Genomic DNA, 21809 nt, shown 5'->3' with positions numbered 1-21809 from the left:
TTGCAAGAGAAAAAAGTTGTTTTCATCATTAAAAAGAAGAGTTTTGACATTTCAAACGGACCACGGATTGCAGCTCAGCAGGCTTTTTATGTTCGTTGATTTCACAGGCGTTGCAGCGATTCAGTGTTGATTTAAGGACGGAGCTATCGATGATGTCAGTGCAGATGGAGGAGAGGGAAGCCATGACATCCTGTGTCACCCGAAGCATTTACTCTACCTGGTTTCCTGTGAAGGACCAAACAAGGCTATCCAGGGCTAAACAAGTATCTCTGTTACTCATTTCCTCTTAAATGACAGCTCTGTTATTTGTTTGCCATTCCCCCTGTCAGCGGAGTCAGATAAATAAAGTAGGGCTTTCACGTCTTTGTTCTGAACACTCTTGAGTCTGCTTGGGACAAAGGAACATAACAACGATGAAGAGTTTCACTCCAAAACCAGACAACTGATGATAAAATTGTTTAGATATTAATAAAAAGTAACATTTTATAGGATGTAATCAGTTATATTTTTGACCTACTGACCAGTAATCATCAAGGGGTGTGCTCTCCTCGATAGCTTTTTAGAACGAAACCCTTCCAAATAAGATGTAATAACCACTAAAGAGAGGCAAGAATGTATTTAAAGATGCAAATTAAATCCTGGGGTATATCTATACAGATGCTATTTAGAGCAAGTTAGACCAAAGCGAGCGACAGTGAAGCATTCTCACTCACGAAATAGTCCTTTTACGACTTCATCAAACCCCACGAATCAAGAGCTACTCTCACGTGTGATGGCGGCCGGTGTACTTACCCCTCCTGCAGCTGTGCCATATTATGTTTTTCAAGGAACTAACCTCATACTAAAACACCTACAGCATCTCATAACGTCGAGGTGTTTCATTTAGTGCCATAAAATATGCAAAGTGATGAACTCGTAAACAATAAAATATGTTTTTCCCCGCCCCTTTATCTTCTTGCAGTCTTCAGTTTTTGATTTTACTTTTGCAGAATATTTCAGAACAGGCCTGTTTATGTTCAAGTTTCAAAGTGTTTGCCGATAAATTTGCATTTTGCAGGAACTGTCCGTCATTTGAGATCTTTCGATTCGAGCCAGGCCTGTTTTTTTTTTTATCCGCCTCAATCAGATGTTTCCCCTCCCCCCTTATATGACAAGTAAGACATGGATTACACTCGAGCACCATCCCAGAACAGAGGAGTCGTGCTCTGTGACGTGGCGTTGTGTAAATATAATCAAGACAATAACGTGATTAAGATGAAGACAATCGAGCCATATCCATGAAACCAATGGCCATTATTCACCAGGCCTCTCAAAGCAGAAGCCTTTACCGGAGGTTAACGCGTAGAATCGATGAGGTTGTGACAGGAGTTTGGCGCTCCTGCTTTGGGAAGCCGTGCGAATACAAACATTTTCAAAGTGGGGCCGATAACACATTTTTGTTTCATGATGAATTTCTCTGGCGACGTGATGAAGATGACGATGAATAACAATGACAATATATAGCACAGAATTATTCCAGGCACTTTCACGACTCTTGAGACGACGTCTCTCCTGTTTCTGATTTATTTTCTATTATGTATCTGCAATGTTCATTAAAAGAGATACTGTTATTATTAATAAAACCACATTTACGGTAATGTGATTTCTCTGTGCTGTGTGTGTGTGCGCATGTGTGTGTGTGCAGAGCGAGAGAGAGCTGTATTTGTTTGCAGAAAACGCCACCCGGCTCACTTTGTTTATGGAGCAGCGGCATAGATTGCTGACGATGCCCGGATCCCTTTTCCTGGCGGGGAGCCGACGCAGCCCCAACCGCCATAACTCTGCTGTCTCCCGTAAAACCTTGAAACAACAATCAATACGTCTCCTTATTCCACTCAGAGACTGAAGCAGCCCGGCCTCATTTTAGAATAAGACTAAATCAGGGGAGTCAATGCACTGAGAAACACTTTAAAAAGAAAAGACCCGTGTCCTGATTGTTGTTTGACCTCAGTGCACTTTTGGCTGCGATCACACAAACAGCTGCCACAGATTGATTTATGTTCAGTATAAAAGTGTTGGCCGCATTTTATGATCATGCAAATGTGAATATATTTTACACTCAAACGGTATTGGTCTTACCAATAAACGATGAAGACTTTAAGCTGTCGAGATGTATCTAGAACGCAGCTGAAGATGTAGAGACTCGTGTCGACTTGCTTCTTCAGTGGGATTTAGTCCGTTGGAAACTACAGGCAAGTTTGCTCAGTAAAACTGTCACATCTAATGTCTCTAAGAAAACAGGATCATTTTTCTTCCAGCGTGCTTCAAGGCAGATAAACAATCCCTTTCTGTTTTTTTTTTTTTTTCCTCCCCTCTGCCTCAGAGCGCTCTGCCCATAGTGTAGCCATTTACTTATTTTGGTGCGATCAAAGCATCGGAGAGAAAAGAGAAAGCAAAGGCACATGGGGAAGAATCTTAAAATACTGCCAGACAGTGTTAATTAGCCTCAATATGCTCTTGTGGAGTGATGAGGAGTTGTTCATGTTTCGGGTGCGCAATGGTATCAGCCAAATTATAAAACAATCTGTTGTGCGGAATATCTCCGACGCTCACTGATTAACACTTTATATCTCAGTGTAAAAAGTCAAGTTCCAGTTTTACAGGGGTCTAATGTTCTGGATTATTTTTTTATTGGCCACTTTGAGTCCTAACTTGTTGCCTGGCAACCTCACAACGATGACCAAAAAATAGTCTTGACGCTTTATCCCCCCCAGAGCTGCAACTTGATGTTTTTACACGTTGGTTTTACACTTTGTATTTCCCAAGATGTCAAACTCTTCCTTTCAGTCAAAGTAAACTGCAGCAACAGAACATGACACCTGAAAGTCACCCACCATCTCGGTCCAGTTAAATACAGACCAGAACTCCCTTAGGTGGATCTAGCACATTCGGCGCCCTAGGCAAGGTCCCCCTTTCAGCCACCTCCCCTGAACCCTAGTTTCCTTTTGAGATTATTACCCATCCTGATCCTGGAGGTAAATACCACGCCGAACTTCCTTTAAAGAATCTGACACCTCACTCTAGAAACACAAGATTAAAGGCGCCACATGTCAGAGGTATTCTTGACAATTCGGCATCAGCGATGAACTGTATTTGTGGACAAATTTGTGTTTTGGATTTCGTCACCTCGAATCGCTACCAGCCTCCGTTGGCTAGCTACGCTCGTTAATTGGAAGAAGACCATTCAAAAGTGAGCGTTCTCGCCGACCTGGTGTCCACTCTGGTGTACCCCGTTTGCTACTTCCTGTTTGGTGCTGGAGAGAACACGGCTAAACACTGATGATATTAATTTGAATTAATGATTTTGTTGGAGCAGCAAGACGAGAAAAAGATGGCGGCTGTGCCTGAGCGTAACAAGTGCAAGTTGGGTGAGATACCACAGTGAAAGTGGCTTTGATCCAACATGATTGCACAACTGCATTACCTCAGTAGTGCTCAACTGAAAGCACGAGTACAATCGGAGGGATGTATTGAGCAGTGACGCCAAAGACAATGCTCCACACTTTGGTGAGATGCACAAGATTGATACTTGAATTTAATCTTTTTCTCTCACAGCCCAGCTGACTGAACTTTTCCAGAACGCAGCAGGGATATTAAAAAAAAGCAATCCTTGCCCACAGGTAAAAGTAGCCGTAGATGAGTCAGACTGTTCCCTTACACAGGAGCAGCTGCACCCTGCTGCGTCACGTCTCCGCACTCCTCGTGCTGATCCACAGAAAGCACGATGTTCCCTATAGCCGTCTTGTTTTTCTGCTGTGGCTGTAACATGGAGCTACATTCTAATCATCTGTGCCCGTGTGAACATGGAAGACCGCCAGATGTTTTCATCCGAGCCGACATGCTGCCATATGGTGCGCGAGCGTGCGTCTGTGCGAAGGGGGAGTACCTAAGCTTCGACACTTTTCCCCCCAAATGAAATCATTTTCACTTCATTACAGTGTCACAGCATAATAAGCTCCCTGAACAAAGTGTGTGACGTTCTGGGGGGGGGGGGGGAGTGGAGACAGTCGCCACGGAGAGAGCAGATCAGGCTTACATGCACAGATGTTTTGTTTCGTCCTCTACCTACACACACATACACACACTTACTGGTGAGGAGTATTACTCACTCTGGCAGGTATACCATGCCCCTCCGTGTCCCACAGGGCCTTGTTACTTGGAGCTGTGTGCACCGTGCCCCTGTGTGACACGTCTTCCACTTGAAGAACCAGGCCAATTGTCTGTGCATGGATAGGTGGCGGTGGCGGTGGCAGGGACGGTGTGTGTGTGAGAGCTGAAAGCATTTGGAGAGTGGATGCAGGCAGCTGTTAACCCACTTTTGGAGTAATTCTCAACTCACCATGGTTCAACATGGCATAATTGCCTGTGCATGCGGTTGGCGTGTGGAAGATGCAAGTCATGGATCACTGAGTACTGCTACTTCCTGCAAGCTCCATCTTTATTTCATTTATTATTTCACAGTAGTATTGATGTCTGTGTGGTGAGCGTGGATATTGATTTGACTGTGGATACAGCTGGCTTATCAAAAAACGCTCCACTGCTGTTGCCATGTCTTAATTGAGCGAATCAAAACCAGCATGTGAGATTATCTTAACTAATTACAAACACAATAAAAAAAGGTGCGACAGTGATTTTGAGCCAGCTTCTGTCCTCCAATTAAAAGATGCAGAGAGAGAACCAGCCACCTCAGGAAACAGGAAATTCAAAGTGAAACGCTGTCATCTGCTGGACACACTTCACCCTGCACCTCAGCTGAGTCAGTCGCTCGCAAGGCATGCTGGGAGCGAAGGACCCAATTTGAGCCATTATGGTGAAAGGGGTGTGATGGGTGGATCATTCAGTCACGATGAAAATCACACACATCTTCTCCAAATTGCCCCAGTTGAAATCTTTTTGCCATCAGCAACCTATAATTGTGATGAATGGAGGTCTTTGCGTTTTCCTTTAAGGCAGTGCACTGCCATTAGACAAACTGCCGCTGTTACTTACAAAGCACTTCTTATGGCTCCCAAACGAGCTATGATTTTTTTTTCTCCCACATTTGGATTCTCTGAATTACAGATGTTATGTTGCTGTGTATCAAATTACTAACAGAGCTAAGATGGTTGACAGCTGAAGTCAAACACACCTCATGTTTGTGTATTTGGGGACATGGGGACACAAAAGATTTTACTCTGTTGGGATTTAGATTAAGTCCTGGCTTTATTTATAGTATTTTAATATTGTTCAGATTAGCTCTGACAACTTCTCCAAGCTTGAACCTGCCATGTTCACCTCCACTGACATACATGGCACTAACTGACAGCTGAGGCTTTAATTATCAGTAAGTCATCCAGTCACTCCTAATAATGCTTATTTATACACCTCAACATTTCTACAAGCATCCATTTTGTGTAAGAAGATGCTTAGTGGTGTAATTCATGCCAAAGGGAAGACAAATTAATGAACCGGAAGTGGTCACGCAAGGTGTGTTCGGGGGCTGTCCGGATGTTTCCGCCACACCTCCACCTGGGCTCCGACTCCTCCCGAGTGTTGTGGATTTTAACATCTAACTTCTGACAAGGTAAGCACACACACCTAAACCTGAAACTTTATCAGCTTAGTTAAACTGATAAACACAACATATTTCCGGTCGTTTTACTTTTGCTCGAACGTGGGAAACAAACGGGAGTCCAGCATTTTGACTGTTGCTGTCGCCATTGTTAAAATAGCTAATGTTGGGTCTTTTAGAGAGACAAATGTCCTCAGATAAAGAGTCTACTTGCAAACACACGGCTAATTAACAATATTATTAAGATATTTTAATGTTTATTACAAGAAAAGAGGCGTTTCCCTAATCAGAAAAGCACGGCAGGTGTGTGAGCCAAGTGCAGACGGAATTAGCTACGTCATTTCCGCTAACGTATTTTGTAGCCTAGCTAACGTAGCTGCTAGCTGGAAAAACGGAAGGACAACTTGGAAATAAATACCGTTTATGTAACTTACACCCAGCGGTTTTGTCCTGACTAAATCAAATTTAACCATTCTTTAAAGTTTAGCTTCAGTGGTCGCTTATTTATCGAACAGAATTTAAATATTTTGTAAATATTACTGTACGCTCATTAGCATAAATGCTAATGCAGACGTTACAGTCAGCCGTTGGTGGAAGACGTACCGGATCTGTAGCCTCAGTAAAAGTACCAGTACTGCAGTGTAAAAATATCCATTTATTTACTCGAGTAAAAATATAAAAGTGGTAGAATCACAACACACTTAAAGTACCAAAAGTAATAGTGCTTACTATACGGAATTATCTTATTACTTTATATAGCCTACTGCTGACTAGTGTTAATATTCAGTTTATAATAATATATTCTAATTTATTAGTTGGTGCATATCTTGTATTGTTCATAAAGTAACCAGTAACTAAAGCTTTAAATTAAATTCAGTGAAGTTGAATTTCCCTCTGAGATCTAGTGGTAGTAGAAGGCTGTAAAGTTGCATATCCTCCACACTTTTGTTTGGTATGCATTTTCTTTCCAATATTTTTATTAAGAGACGGAGTATAATAGTTGTACAAACAGTACAGCAGATGTCTTGCCTCGTGTTAAATATTCAGACATAACAAATAATAATAAAATCATAAACAAATAGAACAGAAACTACACAGACACAAAACAAAATACTACCCCCACTCTCCACCCCTCCCACTATAGTGCTACTCAAGAAATAATGAAGATGACCATCATGCAGTGCATCTTAAAGTCCGTCCTTTCCAAGAATGAAATTATTATATGTTATCCAAGCTTTAAAAGTTGGTACATATTTCCTCTTTCAAAGTAGAAGATGTTTGGGATGCATTTTTAATTTCTCCTAGATATTTGGCATCAGTGGGACCAGATAAGTTTAAAAAACTAGACCAAATGTCCTCAAATGAGTACTTCCTAACATTAACAGCATCTTGTTGCTGTTGCCAAAATTGGTCAAATTTGTTGCCATATCAAACTACAAACGTTATTAATCATGAATAAACACTTTTGTGTCGGGATCGGCTGCAGACTGACTTGGCAGAGGTGGCTGCTATCTTGTTTTTACATGTATGACTGTATAGTGCTCTTACTACCACGAGATGGCACAAAGAAGTGTCCACGCACGAGGACAACAGGTTTAGGTTAAGCAGAATGAAGTATAAGGTCAGGTAACTCCAAAATGTGATGTTCAGGAGGATAATGAAAATACTCTCGTGAAGTACAAGTACCTTTTGCGCAGGTACAGTACTTGAGTACATGTACTTTACATTCCACCACTGCAGTCACCTTGCATAGTATGATGTGTAAACAGTTGAATAAAAAAGACTGAGCTATACTGTGATAAAAGGGAATCTAAATATCTAAAGTCAACGTTTTTATTGTTCAGTTAAGACGCCGATAGTTTAGCTTAGTTAAGCAAGACATCAAGTTATGAAATGTCTTGTTTTGTTTGACCAACAGTCTAAAACTCAAAGATACTTACGTCTACTGATGCATAAGAAAGGCAGCAATTGCATTTGAGAAGCTGTTTAGCATTTTTGCTTCATAAATAACTTTAAAATGTTATATTAAGATAGCTGCAGATTCATTTTCTGCTCTTGGTTACAGTGCTGTGTATTTGTTGTAGGTCAGAGTTCATGTGTACCAGTGTAGGAAGTCCATATTTAGTTTGAAGTATTAGTTTGCGTACAGGATCCGACTGTATTCCTGAGATTCTGTGTGGAAGCCCGCTGGCTGTGTTGTTTGTGATAGGAGATCCTGCACCAAAAGGAAACTGCAGTAATCTGAGACAAGCTTAGCTGGTGTTAGACTCAGTAGCTGAGAGGAAAAAAGCAGTTAATGCAAATGCTTGGGAGATTGTGGTGCTAATACTCAAGGCTAAGCTTAAATGTCTATTGCTGCCTTGAAAGGCTGCATCTGGAGGAGAGAAAAGCCCCGAGAGAACAAGCTCAGAAGCTCCACTCAGCATTTGCTCATTGTCATAAGCAGCAGAAAATATGAAGTTGGTAACTTTGAGACTTTGATACCTGACTTATAACAATGCAGATGATGGCTGGCTCGGGGGGAGATTGAACAAGTCGTAGAGGTGTCAAGTGGTCACTGTGATTAAAATGCTGCAATGTTTCTGTATTGTCAACTCTAACTGTAATGTCATTTATCAAGATGCTTTAAGAATCTAGTATGTATGTCTTCTCAGGGCTCTACACTGCCTGTCTATACAACCCCTTGTATCATCAGACTTTATTTATGAAGCCACAATAGTCTGTCCTTGGCATAAACAACATCTCATTTCATCAGGCTGTTGCACCGTTGATCTCATGTTGTGCTTTACAACATATAGCACACTTGAAGAGGCAACCCACAGCATATTTGACCCTCTAAATGTTGTGTATTTATATATGTCTGTTTTCAATGCAAATATAATAAGTGCTGAGATAAGTAGTTACACGACAGAACGTTAATCATCAACAATTTTAATGTGTGCCGTCTACAGCTTCTTAAATATTACAAGGTGCTGCTTCGCCCTATTTTATTTCATTTTAAATTTAGCCTCTTATTTGGACTGTTGTTTGGACTTTAAACCTTTGAACTCTGAGCATATTGGTACGATTTCTTTAAAAAACATGGGGAAATAGGCAATGTGCAACTTGGTGAGAAAATATCCCACAAATTGAAAAAAAAAAATAATAATAACAATAATAATGATAATACAAATTAAATATTTAGAAAATTATAAAAATAGAGAAAAAAGAAAAGAGCTAGGGAAAATGTTATATATAATAATAATGATAATAATTCTTATTATTATTACATTTAAAAATTATGTTGCAGGATATTTTTTTTTAATTATAAAAAAATTGTTTTTAACTTTATTTTTTTCTTTTTAGATTTTTTTTTCTTGTTTTTAATTTTTTATTTTTACCAATTTTTTTTTTTTTTTTGCTATTTTTTGGGGTCATTTCCTCTTTCATTGCTCATTGCCTTCTTTGTTGTTAACAGAAATCAAGTCAATTTGCTCAGGTTTCAAAAGGTTAATGTTCAGTGTGTGGTGTTTAGGGGTGTATATTCACAGAAATGAAAGATAATATAACAAGTATGTCGTTTTTTACATTTTTTATTGTTATATAATCACCTGAAAATAGGAATCGTATTTTCCAGGGATGCACAATATTGGATTTTGTGCCAGTATCCTTTATGCCAATATTTAACTACTCATTTGCCCAAAAACCGATACTGATATCAATATATCCACTTTTTTCCCACCTAATTTTAGTGATCATCAAGTCTCTTCTGTAGTGAAGTTAACATCATATTATGAATGCCTACTGTTATCGTGACGGCCCACCAGATGGAGACATGAAATACAGTGCTTTTTAATCTGTATAATATTAATTAATTGTGCATATTAAGAAAAAGTATGTTCACCGATTCAGATGTTTCATTTTAAAGCTGATATCGTCCAACACTGATGACGTGCCGATATTATTGTGCATCCTTAGTGTTTTCGTTACCTTAGAATGAGTTGTTTATATCTAAATAGGGAGTAGGTTCTCGTCCACGAAGATTGCCATGTTCATGTTGTCATGTTCTAGGGCTGTCAAAATTGCTCAAAAATGACGTTTGAATATTCCTTCTAAAAATAACTCATAGGTTCGAACCATTCGATTTTTTTTTTTTTCGCATTATGTCCACAAGAGTACAAACTAATACAAGGAAACATACTTGTATATGTATTAATACAAGGAAACATAACTACTTGTAGGTATTTTTATTTCAACATAAACGTCTTTGAAAACATTTACATACCTACACATTAAAACACATAAAACAATTATCTATAACATTACGTTAGAAGTGACCGCAGACCTCTCGCTTGCCCCCCCCTCTCTGACCCGTGGCCACACCGCCCGCGGAAGCGCTGCGAATAGCCTCGAAGCGCCTCGAAGCGAAGCCAGTTTCCTTTCGGCGCCCATGTTAACCGATTGTGTCATCCACACCGGCTGCGCCGCGCCGCGCCGCGCAGCTCCGTTTCGGCGCCGCGAGCACATGTGTCAAGCCGAGGGGTGACGGAGGCAACAGCTGGGAGCAGAACCGCTTGTCGACCAGCAGCACTACCGCAGGCGGTGTGGCCCTGGCGTTTATGCAGTGCGTTCAGTGCAGCGGCCCAGAGGGCTCGCAAAGAGGACAGCTGCGGTGATGTTTTTTTTTTTCTCCACAATCAAATATCAATTTTCACATTCGAAGGTCCATTTTTTTTTTTTTTTTTTCAAATTCGAATTTAAATTCGAATTTAGAATATTCGTTGACAGCCCTCTGGATGGCGCCATTTGCATTTTCACGTCAGCCACCGTAGTTAGCAGCCATTCTGTGACAAGAGTTTTGTTTTTTGTTTTTTTTTTTTATTCAGTGATTTTACCGGTTTTAATCAGCAGGTCCATTTGTTAAACCTCCTGAATGTCTCAGCCTTAAGCTATCAGTTTAAAAGGCTAGTAGCCCGTCTTCGGCGAATAGTGTCAGAGAAACTCTGAACTGCTTTCTTCAGTGTTCTTACAGGTTTTAATCACTGAGTCTGTTTGTTTTGGAGAGGAAGACGCCTCTGCAGATAGTTTGGCTCCCTGTTAAAACCTCCTAAACAAAGAACATTGAAAGAATTCTGATTGGGGGAGTTTCAGCTGGATGCAATGTGAGTCCTCACCACTAGATGCCACTAAATCCCCCTAAATCTTACATCAGTTTCTGTAATGGACACCTCTGTGGGCTCAGGGAAACTGTGCTGGGCTTTAATTTGAAGCTAAATTGAAAATGACAGCTGAAAAATAGGACACTTTTCAATCCATCACAACAGGTTTAGCTGTCACATCAAAACTGTGGGCAAAAAATGTGTGTGAGAGTAGCAACACTGTAGTGAGGTGGTTCAGCAAAGCACATCATGTTATAACCACATCCCGTATTAGAGCTTTCAATAACACAGAGCTTCATTTTAAGACAAAGATGGGAAATAAGTGTGCATCATGGGAGGTGATTCAGCACCAATTGTTAATTCACATTATGAACACACACAGCACCGTCGCCTCAGGAGGGATAATCTGCAATCTCATTTTGGTTTAATTCAGGCTGGTATTTCCCAGGTAACTGCATCCTGTGACGACTGGGAGCTGGAGGAGGAAGAGGAGAATCAGCTCAGCGCCGGCTCCTGGAGATATTAATGAAACAAGGCATCAGGCGGATCCTTGGTGAGAGGAGGTGTATTTACTGAGGCTGTCAGGATGGAGATGGAGTCCAAACTACTGGTGTGTTACAGCTGCTTTAATTGACACCCTTAACTTTTCTGTAGGTGTTGGATTGGTGATAAAAACTGTGACATCATGCTTGTGCTACTGCCTTTGATACCTGCTTGCAAAGTATTTCAGGGGCACTAAGTCAGATTTTACAGCCCTGGAGTGACTGGAGGAGTTTATTGGCTTTATTCATTAATACCACTGATTTATTTGCCACTAAACAGCGTCTGATTCAACACTTAAATGTCACCCTTCTGTACTTTGACTAGCTTTTAACCCTGTTTACATGCTTGTCTTTTGCAGGAAGATGGGTGATCATCTCCGCCTGTCAAGCTGATCATCAATGGTAGGAGCTGCTTCATGCTTCACTTTGCTTTCTTGTTTAAATGCAACTCTTCAAACCTGCAGGATCACGTGCTCGCTTGCTGTTTATGCTTGTAGATTAATGTTGTGGTTGTGTTGGCGTTGGTCGTGTTTGCAGAAGCTCTGCAGCTGTTGTTGGTGTTTGCGAGCTCAAAGTGTTTTTAACAGTTGTACGTGGAAGTTTGTGACTTGCTGCGTGAGGATTATCGATGGCTGTATTGAGCTGAAGGAGGTGTTTGTGAATAAGTTGTGTCAGTGTTTGGACAGATGCTTTTATTACACTTTTGTTATGTAAGCAATGCTCTTATTGAGATGCTATTCCCACCCTGCTTTCTAGAGTCTTACCTTGTGTCACAGTAAAAAAAAAGGAGGGGATTTGTTCAGGTCTGAATACTTTAGGACTGGAATGTGCCAGGAAATCTTTTTTATTAGGTCTGCAGTGGTCCTCAGAGTCCTCATGAATAAATAAATAAATGAAAGCTGACAGTACAGGTTTTAAAATGAAAAGAACAATATAAACAGGTAAATAAATAGCCTGCATGATGGCATGAAATTAAGCCCCAGTCCCAAATGTCTTCCCTAATTTTGTCTCTACCGCTCATAAAACATGGCGAGCACATGTTCATCTATGCTGCTCCTCCCGGTCACGGGTCTGAAGAAGAGTCCCGCCACCGCCTCCGGGTCCATGGACCGCAGCGTGCTCAGGACCGCGCGCAGCCTGCCGAACCGGCCCACGTTGCCGCGGCACGCCGTCCTCACGTGCTCGTAAAGCGCGCGCTCTGCCTCCGTGTGGAGCGCCTGGATGTAGTCCCGACACTCCAACTCCGTCACCTCTGCAGGAAGGATACACACAGGGACACACATGCAGCCTGGGATTACGCACAGGTGATGGAGTGATGTCTTGTACCCTAAAATTACGCACAGGAAAATTGCGCACAGGGTGATGGAGTGATGTCTGATACCCTGAAATTAGGCACAGGAAAATTACGCACAGGGTGATGGAGTGATGTCTGATACCCTGAAATTAGGCACAGGAAAATTACGCACAGGGTGATGGAGTGATGTCTGGTACCCTGAAATTACGCACGGGGTGATGGAATAAATTCAATCTGTGTCAGTGGCCCTATAAAGAAGTCTGCTGGGCCATAGGCTACAAAAATGATCTGTGGTAGTCACATGAATATAATCCACAGTGAAATTAATTAGACTGTGGCATGTAATTATGTCTCATGAATATCACAGTGAGACTAGTAGCTAATTATAGTCACACAGCAAAACTCATGTAAGTAACAGACAACAGTACTGTCTCCTACCCGGGGTGAACAGTATCGCTCCCTTCAGGAAGGCGTACTCCTTGACGCTGATCCTCAGTCCCCTACACCTGACCAGAAACATCTTGATCCCCTCGGCGTCACTGACAGGCACCCCCGGGTGTTGAATCTCGGCCGGAGCGCGCTGCTGCCGCTCCTTGCTGTGCGTTAAAATCCTATGCAACAGACTGGGCTGCTGCGTCTCCACCGTGTCGAAGTCCACGGAGTCCTGCACCATGCCCAAAACCAGCAGCGGCGCCCAGCTGTTGCGCACCAGCCGCAGCTGATCCTCCGCCGGCAAACCGCGAAAACACGGTACATTTTTCACGAACTTGAAAGTTTTCACGAGCACCTCCGAGGCCGCTTTGAAGACTAAGTGTGGAGCTCGAGTCGCCACCAGTTTCCTCTTGGAGGCGCAGGAGCAGAGCTGGTGCGCAGCGGGCGTCTCCTCGGTGCCTCTGTTGAGGATGCTGTAGAGGATGCTCCCCCGCGCTGTGTCCTCACTGGCTCTGCACTCACAACACGACATGACGCTCCTCAAAGCTGCGCGATTGATCATGGGCTGGATCATCTTTTTATAGAGTAGACTTGGGGAACCAGCCCTCCCTAAATAAACCAGAAACAGGTCCGGTCAAGGATTTTCACAATAAAAGCATAACAATGAAGCAGAAAGTAACTGTGTAGCAGCTACTCGATATCAATTTTCAAAACAGCTAGAAGTCACTTACACTATAGATAAAAGAAAATTAAAGTATAGCTGACATTTCTTTTTTTAGTAATCATATCCTAAATATCTCACACTTCAAAATATAATACCCTATACATAAAAATTGAAGTAAAAACGTGAAGTAAAATAACCTTTAAAGTTGAAGCCGTGGTTACTGTCGGCATTATGCTTGATTCCATCTCATCGTTTTGGACTGTTGTAGGAGTGAATGTTATTATTTTGGTAGTAATATTATTATGAAACAAATATGTGATTATTATTTATATGTACAATTTAATCAATTATTCATGCCGCCTTCCCTCAGGGTAAGTTTGCCTCCTTCCTGTTGTTTAATGGAGTAAGGCTGGGAGAGTAATGAGCGCAGCAGTAGACAGTGGCGCTGAAAGTCTGATGTGAACCAAGAGAGAGTTGAGTTGGGTGTGTGTCTTGACATGTGGTAAATATGAAGCTTTAATTCTGAAGGTAAAACCAGCCAATATCCAGTCGTACTCCAGCTCTCTGTAGCTGGCTCAGTGTAATCTCCAAAGAGGCTTATTGTAGGCTAATAAGTAAAGCCAGGGCCCGCCCCAAGCGGACTTGATTTGGGGCCCTTTCCTCATTGTGTGTACGCCCAAAGCGTCAATCATCTGTTTTGCATAGGCACACCATGTGCTTGTTTGTGGTGACTGCAGCAGACCTTCAGCAGCCAACAGCTTATTGTGCAGCCAGAGTTTCATAAATAAGTGGGAAAATCCCCTCGGCTCTGTCTCACAGGCTTCGTTTGAAATGCTTTGAATCAGTGTGGCGAGAGGGGAGTATGTAAAGTCCTGTTTGTCTATGCAAAGTCCTGCAGATGGGTTTCAGAGGCTGGGTGGACTCCTTTACATGTGAGATCCATTTTATGAATTCAGTACAAACATGGAGGCAACAGGCTTGTACCACAGAGTGTTTGTACGACACTGTAATCACAACTGTGCATGTATTCATGAATCCATCTTTGGATCTATCAGACAAGAAACACACAGAGAGAGGCTTAAAGGGGAACTTTGGTATTTGTCCCATGTCTTTGTGTCTAAGTGACTGATGGAGACAACAATTGTTTAAATTGGTCCAGCGCTGAGCGAGACGGCAGTTGAGCACATTACCACTCGGGGCAATAGAGCTCTGTCAATGTACGTCCAGTGAAAGTGCTTGTTTTAAAAGATCCCTACAGCAAAAAAAAAAAAAAAAAAACACTTTATCTTTATGTATATCTTATCAACTCAACTTGAGAGACTTCAGAATGAGACTTCTGCTTCAGCGAGACTTGGTTAGACACATTATTAAACATATTGGATCGAGCGAAAGTTGGAGTCAAACTTTAATTTATTGGTCAGACACTTATAATAGCAATCTGAGCCTGTCAGTGGCAAAATCAAGCACTTTTAATGGACGTACATCGATGCTGCACCATTAACCCGAAGATTAGACTGCAGCCTGTGCCATGGCTGCAGTCTAATCTTTGGGTTAGACTTCAGGTGCTTAATACCCGACCAATTTAAAAATTGTTGTTCCCATCAGTCACAAAAACGTGGGAAAAGAGGGTCCAGGTTTAAGTTTCAATGTGGTTGTCTAGAGATTTTTGTGTTTGATTGCAGCAAAACTCTTCCTGAGTTCTTGCGGGGTAGATAATTGATCAGTCAATCTGATCAGAGCTGGTTAGATCAGATCGATGAGAGGAGCAGCTGCTGCAGAGAAAGGTGAATGCAACCTCTTAGACCCAGCACAATGAACGGTTAGGTTTCGCTCTGTCTGTGCCCAGAGATTGGAGCAATGAATAGCCAAACAGTACACACCACTCAGCCAATACATTAAAACCACAGGTGGGTGAAGTGAACAACAGTGATCATGCTGTTACAGCGCTGTTGGGAAACCTTGGGTTCTGACACTCATGTGGATTCTACTTGATGTGCTCCACCCGGCAACGGCACTGGTCGAAGGCAGTGGCCCCCCAGCAGGACTTTGTACCATGCCACACCACAAAAACTGCTCAGAAATGACCCCAGGAACTGGACTGACCTGTCAAGGCATGGACACAGGACCTCTGGAGAGTGTCCTATAGTGTCTGGCACCGACGTGTTGGCTTCAGATCTTTTGAGTCCTGTGGGTTGTGAGGTGGGGTACCAGCATGTCCCACGGATGTTTGATGAGATGGAATTTGGAGGCTAGGTTGACGCCTTGAGCTCTTTGTCTCGTTCCTCGGACCATTCCTGAGCAGTTTTTGTGGTGTGGCGTGGCGTATTGTCCTGCTGGGGGGCCACTGTTGCCATGAGAGGGGGGTACCTGGTCTGCACTGGTGTTCAGGTGGCATCCACATGAATGTCAGAACCCAAGATTTCCCAACAGAACATCGCACTGTAACAAGATGATCAGTGTTGTTCACTACACTTGATGACAATCAGAAACTAAATATCAGCTTGCATTTCAAACCAATCAAACCGGAGAAACAAATTACTCGCATAGTTATTTGATTACATAAATGTTCGTCTCTTCAAACAATAAATGTGAGGCGAATGAAACATACTTTGATACCTTTATCGCAGATTTTTGCACATGAAGGTCAGTAAACTTTTCCAGTTGTAGGCTGCATCCTTAAAAACATCTAATTTAACTGCAGACACTACAGAGGACGAACTTACTCACCATTTTCAGTGATGCCCAAAACAAATGAAGCCAAACTGACCTGTGCAGGCTAATTTTCATTTCATCAGTTGCACATTTAATTTATGTATGAATCTTGGCCAGTTGAAAAATATATTATGGAGTGATTGTAGCCTTGTAGGTAAGAAAAGGAAGTTGGAAACTTGAACTCGAGTTCAGCAGAATCTTTTTGAGATCGTCATGTGGTTTTAGTCAGAAAGTCTTGCAGCTGAATCCTCTGCTTTTTGTCACAATGTGAAGGACAGTAAAGTTTCCTGACACTGAGTCTAATCACACCAAATCAGTCGTTTTTCCACACAGCCATTAGAGTTTGATTCTATTTCCTCAGCCACAGATTTTAAAGCAGCCGAGTGACACAGGCATAAAAGGAAAGTGCCCTCAGTGTGTAATTACCTGACAAGGCCAGACGTTTCTCCTTGTGCAGAAAAGAGTTTCTATAGTAACAAAGAGTAGCAGAAAACATACGTCTGAATTCAGCCCAAGTACAAATTATGACAATTTTACAAAGCTCATTCCAGGATGTAAGTGGGATGAATATTATGCAGGACTCTGAAGGACTCAGATGCTTTTTATTAAAGTTTTTGCTAATGATCCTTTACTGTATTTCTCAGGGTTGTTTATGAGGAGTTTCATTCACCACCAGGGCCTCTCACACCTTTTCAGATTGCACTTAAACAGGCTCCAATGCCGAGAAAAGCCTTGAGTCAAAACAGAGAGAGCCGTCCTTTTGTTTCAGTTTTGTCTTTATATCCCGTGTATGAGAAGAAGACCTTCTGCCGAAACACGTAGCTCTCACACGGAGAGCAAAATCTATGATTGTGTTTACCATTAGTCATATACTGTGTGACCTGCATTGTACTCTGCCACTTCAAACACACTGTATAAGAGACTGTCTTTTTCAAGTTATCAATAAGCAAAGTGTCGTGAGTCTTTTTTTTGTCGGTGTTACATGCCCTTTCACTGCTATTAACTCCAATGTTTATTTAGAAATGAAGGACATCATTTTTGGAAGAAGTTGTATCCATCTCTTTTGTTTTCTGAAATTTGAAAGTTGGGATCTAAAAATGAACACCTTCCAAGCGCCAAATGTAGGTAGATTTTGTGTGTGCCGAGATAACCTTTAAAGGCTTTCTGCCACCCTGTCGTGTGACTCTTCGTACCAGAATAGTAGGGATGCACCGCTTTATCGGCCTGCATCAGTATCATGACATTCACCAATGGCAATAGCTGATGTTTTTTTTGTTGTCACATCAATTTTGCGCAGGCTAGAAAGCAGGACTCAAGACTTATAGCATCCCGTCATCGCGGGAACAATAGAAAATGTGTTTAGGATGAACAGAGATCTTTCCCCGGGACGAAAGGAAGCAGTAAAGTCACTATTGACATGTCAGGGGATGCATCCCATGTTTCCCTGAGAGGGCGACATTGTGAACAACAAATCTGTGTTGACATCAGTAGAATGGAGGTTGTAATGAGTTACTTTATGATGCATTTAACCTGTAAGCCAAGGTAAATTCTAACATTCTCATGATGTGTTCAAATGTAATCCTCTAAAATGTAGTTTGAGGGAGAAATTTGTTGTTTAAAAAATGTTTTTCACGTGAAAGAATACGTATGATTAAATCTGTGCTCATGCTAAGGTGATGTAATGAGGGACTAAACTACTTTAGAACGAGGATTTCTTCGTTTCCCTGGCACAAAAGGGGGGATAAATAACTAAAATAAACAATAACAGCAAAAAAAAAACTTCACTATCTATATCGGCTGTTGGCTGTTGGTCAAATTGAGTTTGTTTACATGGACAGTTTAATTCCCTTTTCATTCGGAGTGAAAGTTCATTCCTATTAAAAGTGATCTTGTAAACACCTAATTCAGAATGAAAATGGCCAATGCGATTGAAAATTCATTCCGATGTAAGGGGCTGGAATATTCCGTTTCTAGTTCCAAATGAAAGAATTTCTCGCACTTGTATACACTCATTCCTCTTTAAGTTCATTACGGTCTTTCTGCGCATGCTCGTTCCCTTGCCCTGCTGGCGCGATGACGTATATAGTGCGCGCCCGACTCGTTGCACTAACCGGTTTCCATTCGCCACAGCACGATCTCCTACCTCCCTTCTTCGACCTTCTACCTCCCTTCTCTTCCTCAACAGACGAAGCATTAGCAGAACAAGGTTGTTGTCGTACTGCTGCTTCAAGAATATAAGCAAAACAAGCCAGAAAAAGGCACTAAGAATGGCGTCGTCAAGCATCTTGTTATCCGGAGCGAGGACTAGTGTTTGCTTCCGGTAAACGTAAACACGTAACATCAGCCCCACCCAGAAACCTTCCCTGCCCCAAACTTTGCACACACCCGAATACAGGCGATTAAAACTGATTAAAACTGATCTCCCGTGTAAACCCTCATTCGGAATGAATATTTCCCATGTAAACTACCTGGAAAAACTTTAATTCCAAATGATGGCGCTCACAGATATGGACACACTAGAAAACATGATTTTAGGGCATCTACACAGGGCGTTTACTGCAAAACTGACCGTCTCAGGTATTGCAAGAAGAGGGTGGTTGCGGTAGAGGTTGAGGAGTCTGATGAGGAGGTTTCAGTTGATTAAAATCATTAAGTATCGGCAGGTTTACGAAACCTTCAAATGGACTTTTATGTTTGACCCTTAAGTGGATTTAACAGCAAATACTTGAGCCGAATTCTGAGATCAAGACTTCTTGAGTTGTTTTCAGGCTTCAATTATGTAGCCGTTGATCCAACCAATGGCTTCTTGAAGTCTGTATTCAACATAATACCCTATTATCTCTTGGAATGTAGTGAAACAAATGTATATGTGACACAAAATGGCGATTCAACAAGTAAAATATGTGCTTTGACAGAGAGTTTATACATCCATCAGTCTCTTTCGGCCGATGTGAAAGTTAATTTTGGGCACAAGATAATTATGTTGTGCGTACAACTTAATTAATTTGTTCGCACAAGATAAGAAACTTCACCTCATGGGACTTTAGGTTCTCTGTACAAACCAGTCTTTATCAGACCTTTCACTCAGTCTAGTGTGAAGCCTGTGAGGCTGCAGTCTGTTATTTATCAGTTGACTCTAAGAACTCTTGTTAAGCTGTCAGTCTTTGCACAGGTATTATTACTGTAGCTCAGGCAATATCCGAGTAAAGAAAAACGCTCGCAGTATCCAGTAAATCAAAACAAGACAAGCACCCGACGCTGGTTCACGAGTTGCTGCTGACCTCTCATCATATCACAGGATTTCCTGCTTTCTCAGCTCAAAGCAGCCGATTCATAACTGCAGGAGCGAGCAGTGACTTATCTGTGCTTCAGAGCCAGAGTACACAGTCAAACAGCCATCTCTGCAAACACACCGCGCAGGGGGAAAAAAAAACAGTCCGCCGTGAAGCGAGGCCCCGAGATGAGCCAGCAAACTCCCCGGTCCATTTAGCACTGAGTTATTCCATCAGGCCTGTCTGTCTGTCTCTTGAGGTAAAACATCAGTCACCCATCAGCTCGCCGCGTCTCACGCGACTGATAGGTTCAACCTTGGACACAAGGACGGCAGGCGGACGGACAGGCAGCCTATCACTGCTGGCAGGGGAGGACCTTTTATCTGGAGACTGTCAGCTCTTCAGGAATCTAGAGAAACGGGCCCTTTTTAACTGATCGCTGTCTCTTAAGAGGGACTGTTAGTTTGGACAGAGTTGAGTCAACATTTACTCAAGCTTTCTAACTTTCAATTTTGAAATCTCTAAACTGACAGGCTCAGATTGTTGTAAGTTGATATGTAGTGTGTGAAATAGAGTATGGTGAATGTGCTAGGAAAGGTAGTATCAGCACGGTCATTACCTGGAGCTCGCATGTACGGAGCCTGGGTTTATTGAAGGTGGCAGTGCTGTTTAGGCTGAGAAAGCCTGTGAGTTTATCTTCTCTATCTCCTTTAACTTTAGCTCATATTGGAGTTATGATATGTAGCGTGTGAAATAGAGTATGGTGAATGTGCTAGGAAAGGTAGTATCGGCACGGTTGCTACCTGGAGCTCGCATGAACGGCGCCTGGGTTTTTTTTTTACTGAAGGTGACAGTGCTGTTTGGGCTGAGAAAGCCCTGTGTAAGTAAGGTAAAGGAGGTTATTGGGTTGGTGCGGGGAGCAGTGAGACCTGGCATTAGGGGAGTGTCTCTGGGACGCCAGAGATCACTGTCTAGCCTGCTGGAGGTGTCGTGGGACCAACTAGACGAAACACTGGTGAAAGGAGGTTCCCACCTGATGACCCCCAAGACGTGTTAGTTATCACTGCTCACTGGTCTGTATAGTTAAGCCTTGCCATAATAGCTTATCATAGGGCTTAGGAGGTTATTCACTGAGCGCTGATCCTTTCTCTAGAGCACACATTTCTTGTGTTTATTTGAATGAAAGTGTCCTACAAGATTATTGAATGGATCCCTACAGAGATAGACCTGAGTAAGATCTTTTACGTTTAACCAGAAACTGCCCCAAAATCCCATCATCAAACCCACCAGACTCCATTTAGATAAACTAATTTTATCATCGTTAAACACACGTCATTCAAAGTCAGCGGATACAAAATAAAACTCTCAGAAACAGTGGTTCATCTTTCCACTGTTTTGACAATTAGCAACTCTTGTTTGGGTAAAATAAACTCTTAATTCACCCAGTGAGATGTGAAAACATGCTGGTTTGGCAATGGCAATTTGGGGCTGTTCCTGGTTAAACAAAAAGAATCTTACTCTTTATCCAAACAGATTGTTTAGCCACTGCTAGAAAGAGTTAGTAGTTTAACCTCTAGTTCTGAGGCTGCAGGCCCTGTGTGATAATGTAAAACAGGCTACTGGTGTTACGTTGAGTAAGGTTAGTTCTTCTATACTGTCTTGAAACGTGCAAGGAATTCATGAAAACATGCATCTTTTGCATGATGGCATTAATGGCTGCAGGGGACTGATATTGAATTCATCATATCTGTAATAAGTATGATAGTGTTTCTTACCTGAGTTTAAAAAACACGCTTATCTAGCATTTACAGTCTGGGAGAGATGACTCATCCACTCCCATTTCATCCCCTAACTACGACATCAAAATCAGTTTTCTTCACATATTCAGCGTCACACTGGGCGAGCAACTGATATAGAAATGACCATTTTGTGGGTGACTGCAAAAAAGCTGCAATTTTTTCATAAATCGACAACATATCAGACAGGATGTAAGTGTTTCTGTGACTTCCTGTACAGACTGAAGGCTACTGGAAACTGTCCGACCACAGCTTTTTGTCACTGCTTCCTGCTCCTGCGGCCGCCTGCTCTCGTCTGCTTTCCCGGCAAGGCGCAGTTCATCTCGAACTAGCCTAACCTCAATGACGCTTCTGCTTTTGAGTCCGCAC

The 21809-nt window shown here is 42.1% G+C and overlaps 1 protein-coding gene across 1 annotated transcript; it reads right to left on the bottom strand.

Annotated features, from left to right (window-relative positions):
* Positions 1–11277: 11277 nt before the first annotated feature.
* Positions 11278–15082, bottom strand: LOC117250196 (nuclear receptor subfamily 0 group B member 1-like). Its single transcript, XM_033616281.2, has 2 exons — positions 13003–15082; positions 11278–12522 (listed from the first exon to the last, which is right to left on the bottom strand). Exons 1-2 carry the CDS (start codon positions 13568–13570, stop codon positions 12281–12283), a joined length of 810 nt encoding a protein of 269 aa, XP_033472172.1. The 5' UTR covers positions 13571–15082; the 3' UTR covers positions 11278–12280.
* Positions 15083–21809: the final 6727 nt, after the last annotated feature.

This window comes from Epinephelus lanceolatus, chromosome 24 (genome assembly GCF_041903045.1).
Source record: "Epinephelus lanceolatus isolate andai-2023 chromosome 24, ASM4190304v1, whole genome shotgun sequence".
In the NCBI taxonomy this organism is placed as follows: domain Eukaryota; kingdom Metazoa; phylum Chordata; class Actinopteri; order Perciformes; family Serranidae; genus Epinephelus; species Epinephelus lanceolatus.
Note: the sequence above shows the minus strand (reverse complement) of the source record. Positions and strands in the feature narration are given on the sequence as shown.

Excerpts from the sequence above, each read along its gene's own strand:
- LOC117250196 (XM_033616281.2), bottom strand. The coding sequence starts at position 13,570 with ATGATCCAGCCCATGATCAATCGCGCAGCTTTGAGGAGCGTCATGTCG. Across the intron at positions 12,523-13,002 it reads AGCGATACTGTTCACCCCGG|AGGTGACGGAGTTGGAGTGT; the intron begins GTAGGAGACAGT and ends TCCTTCCTGCAG.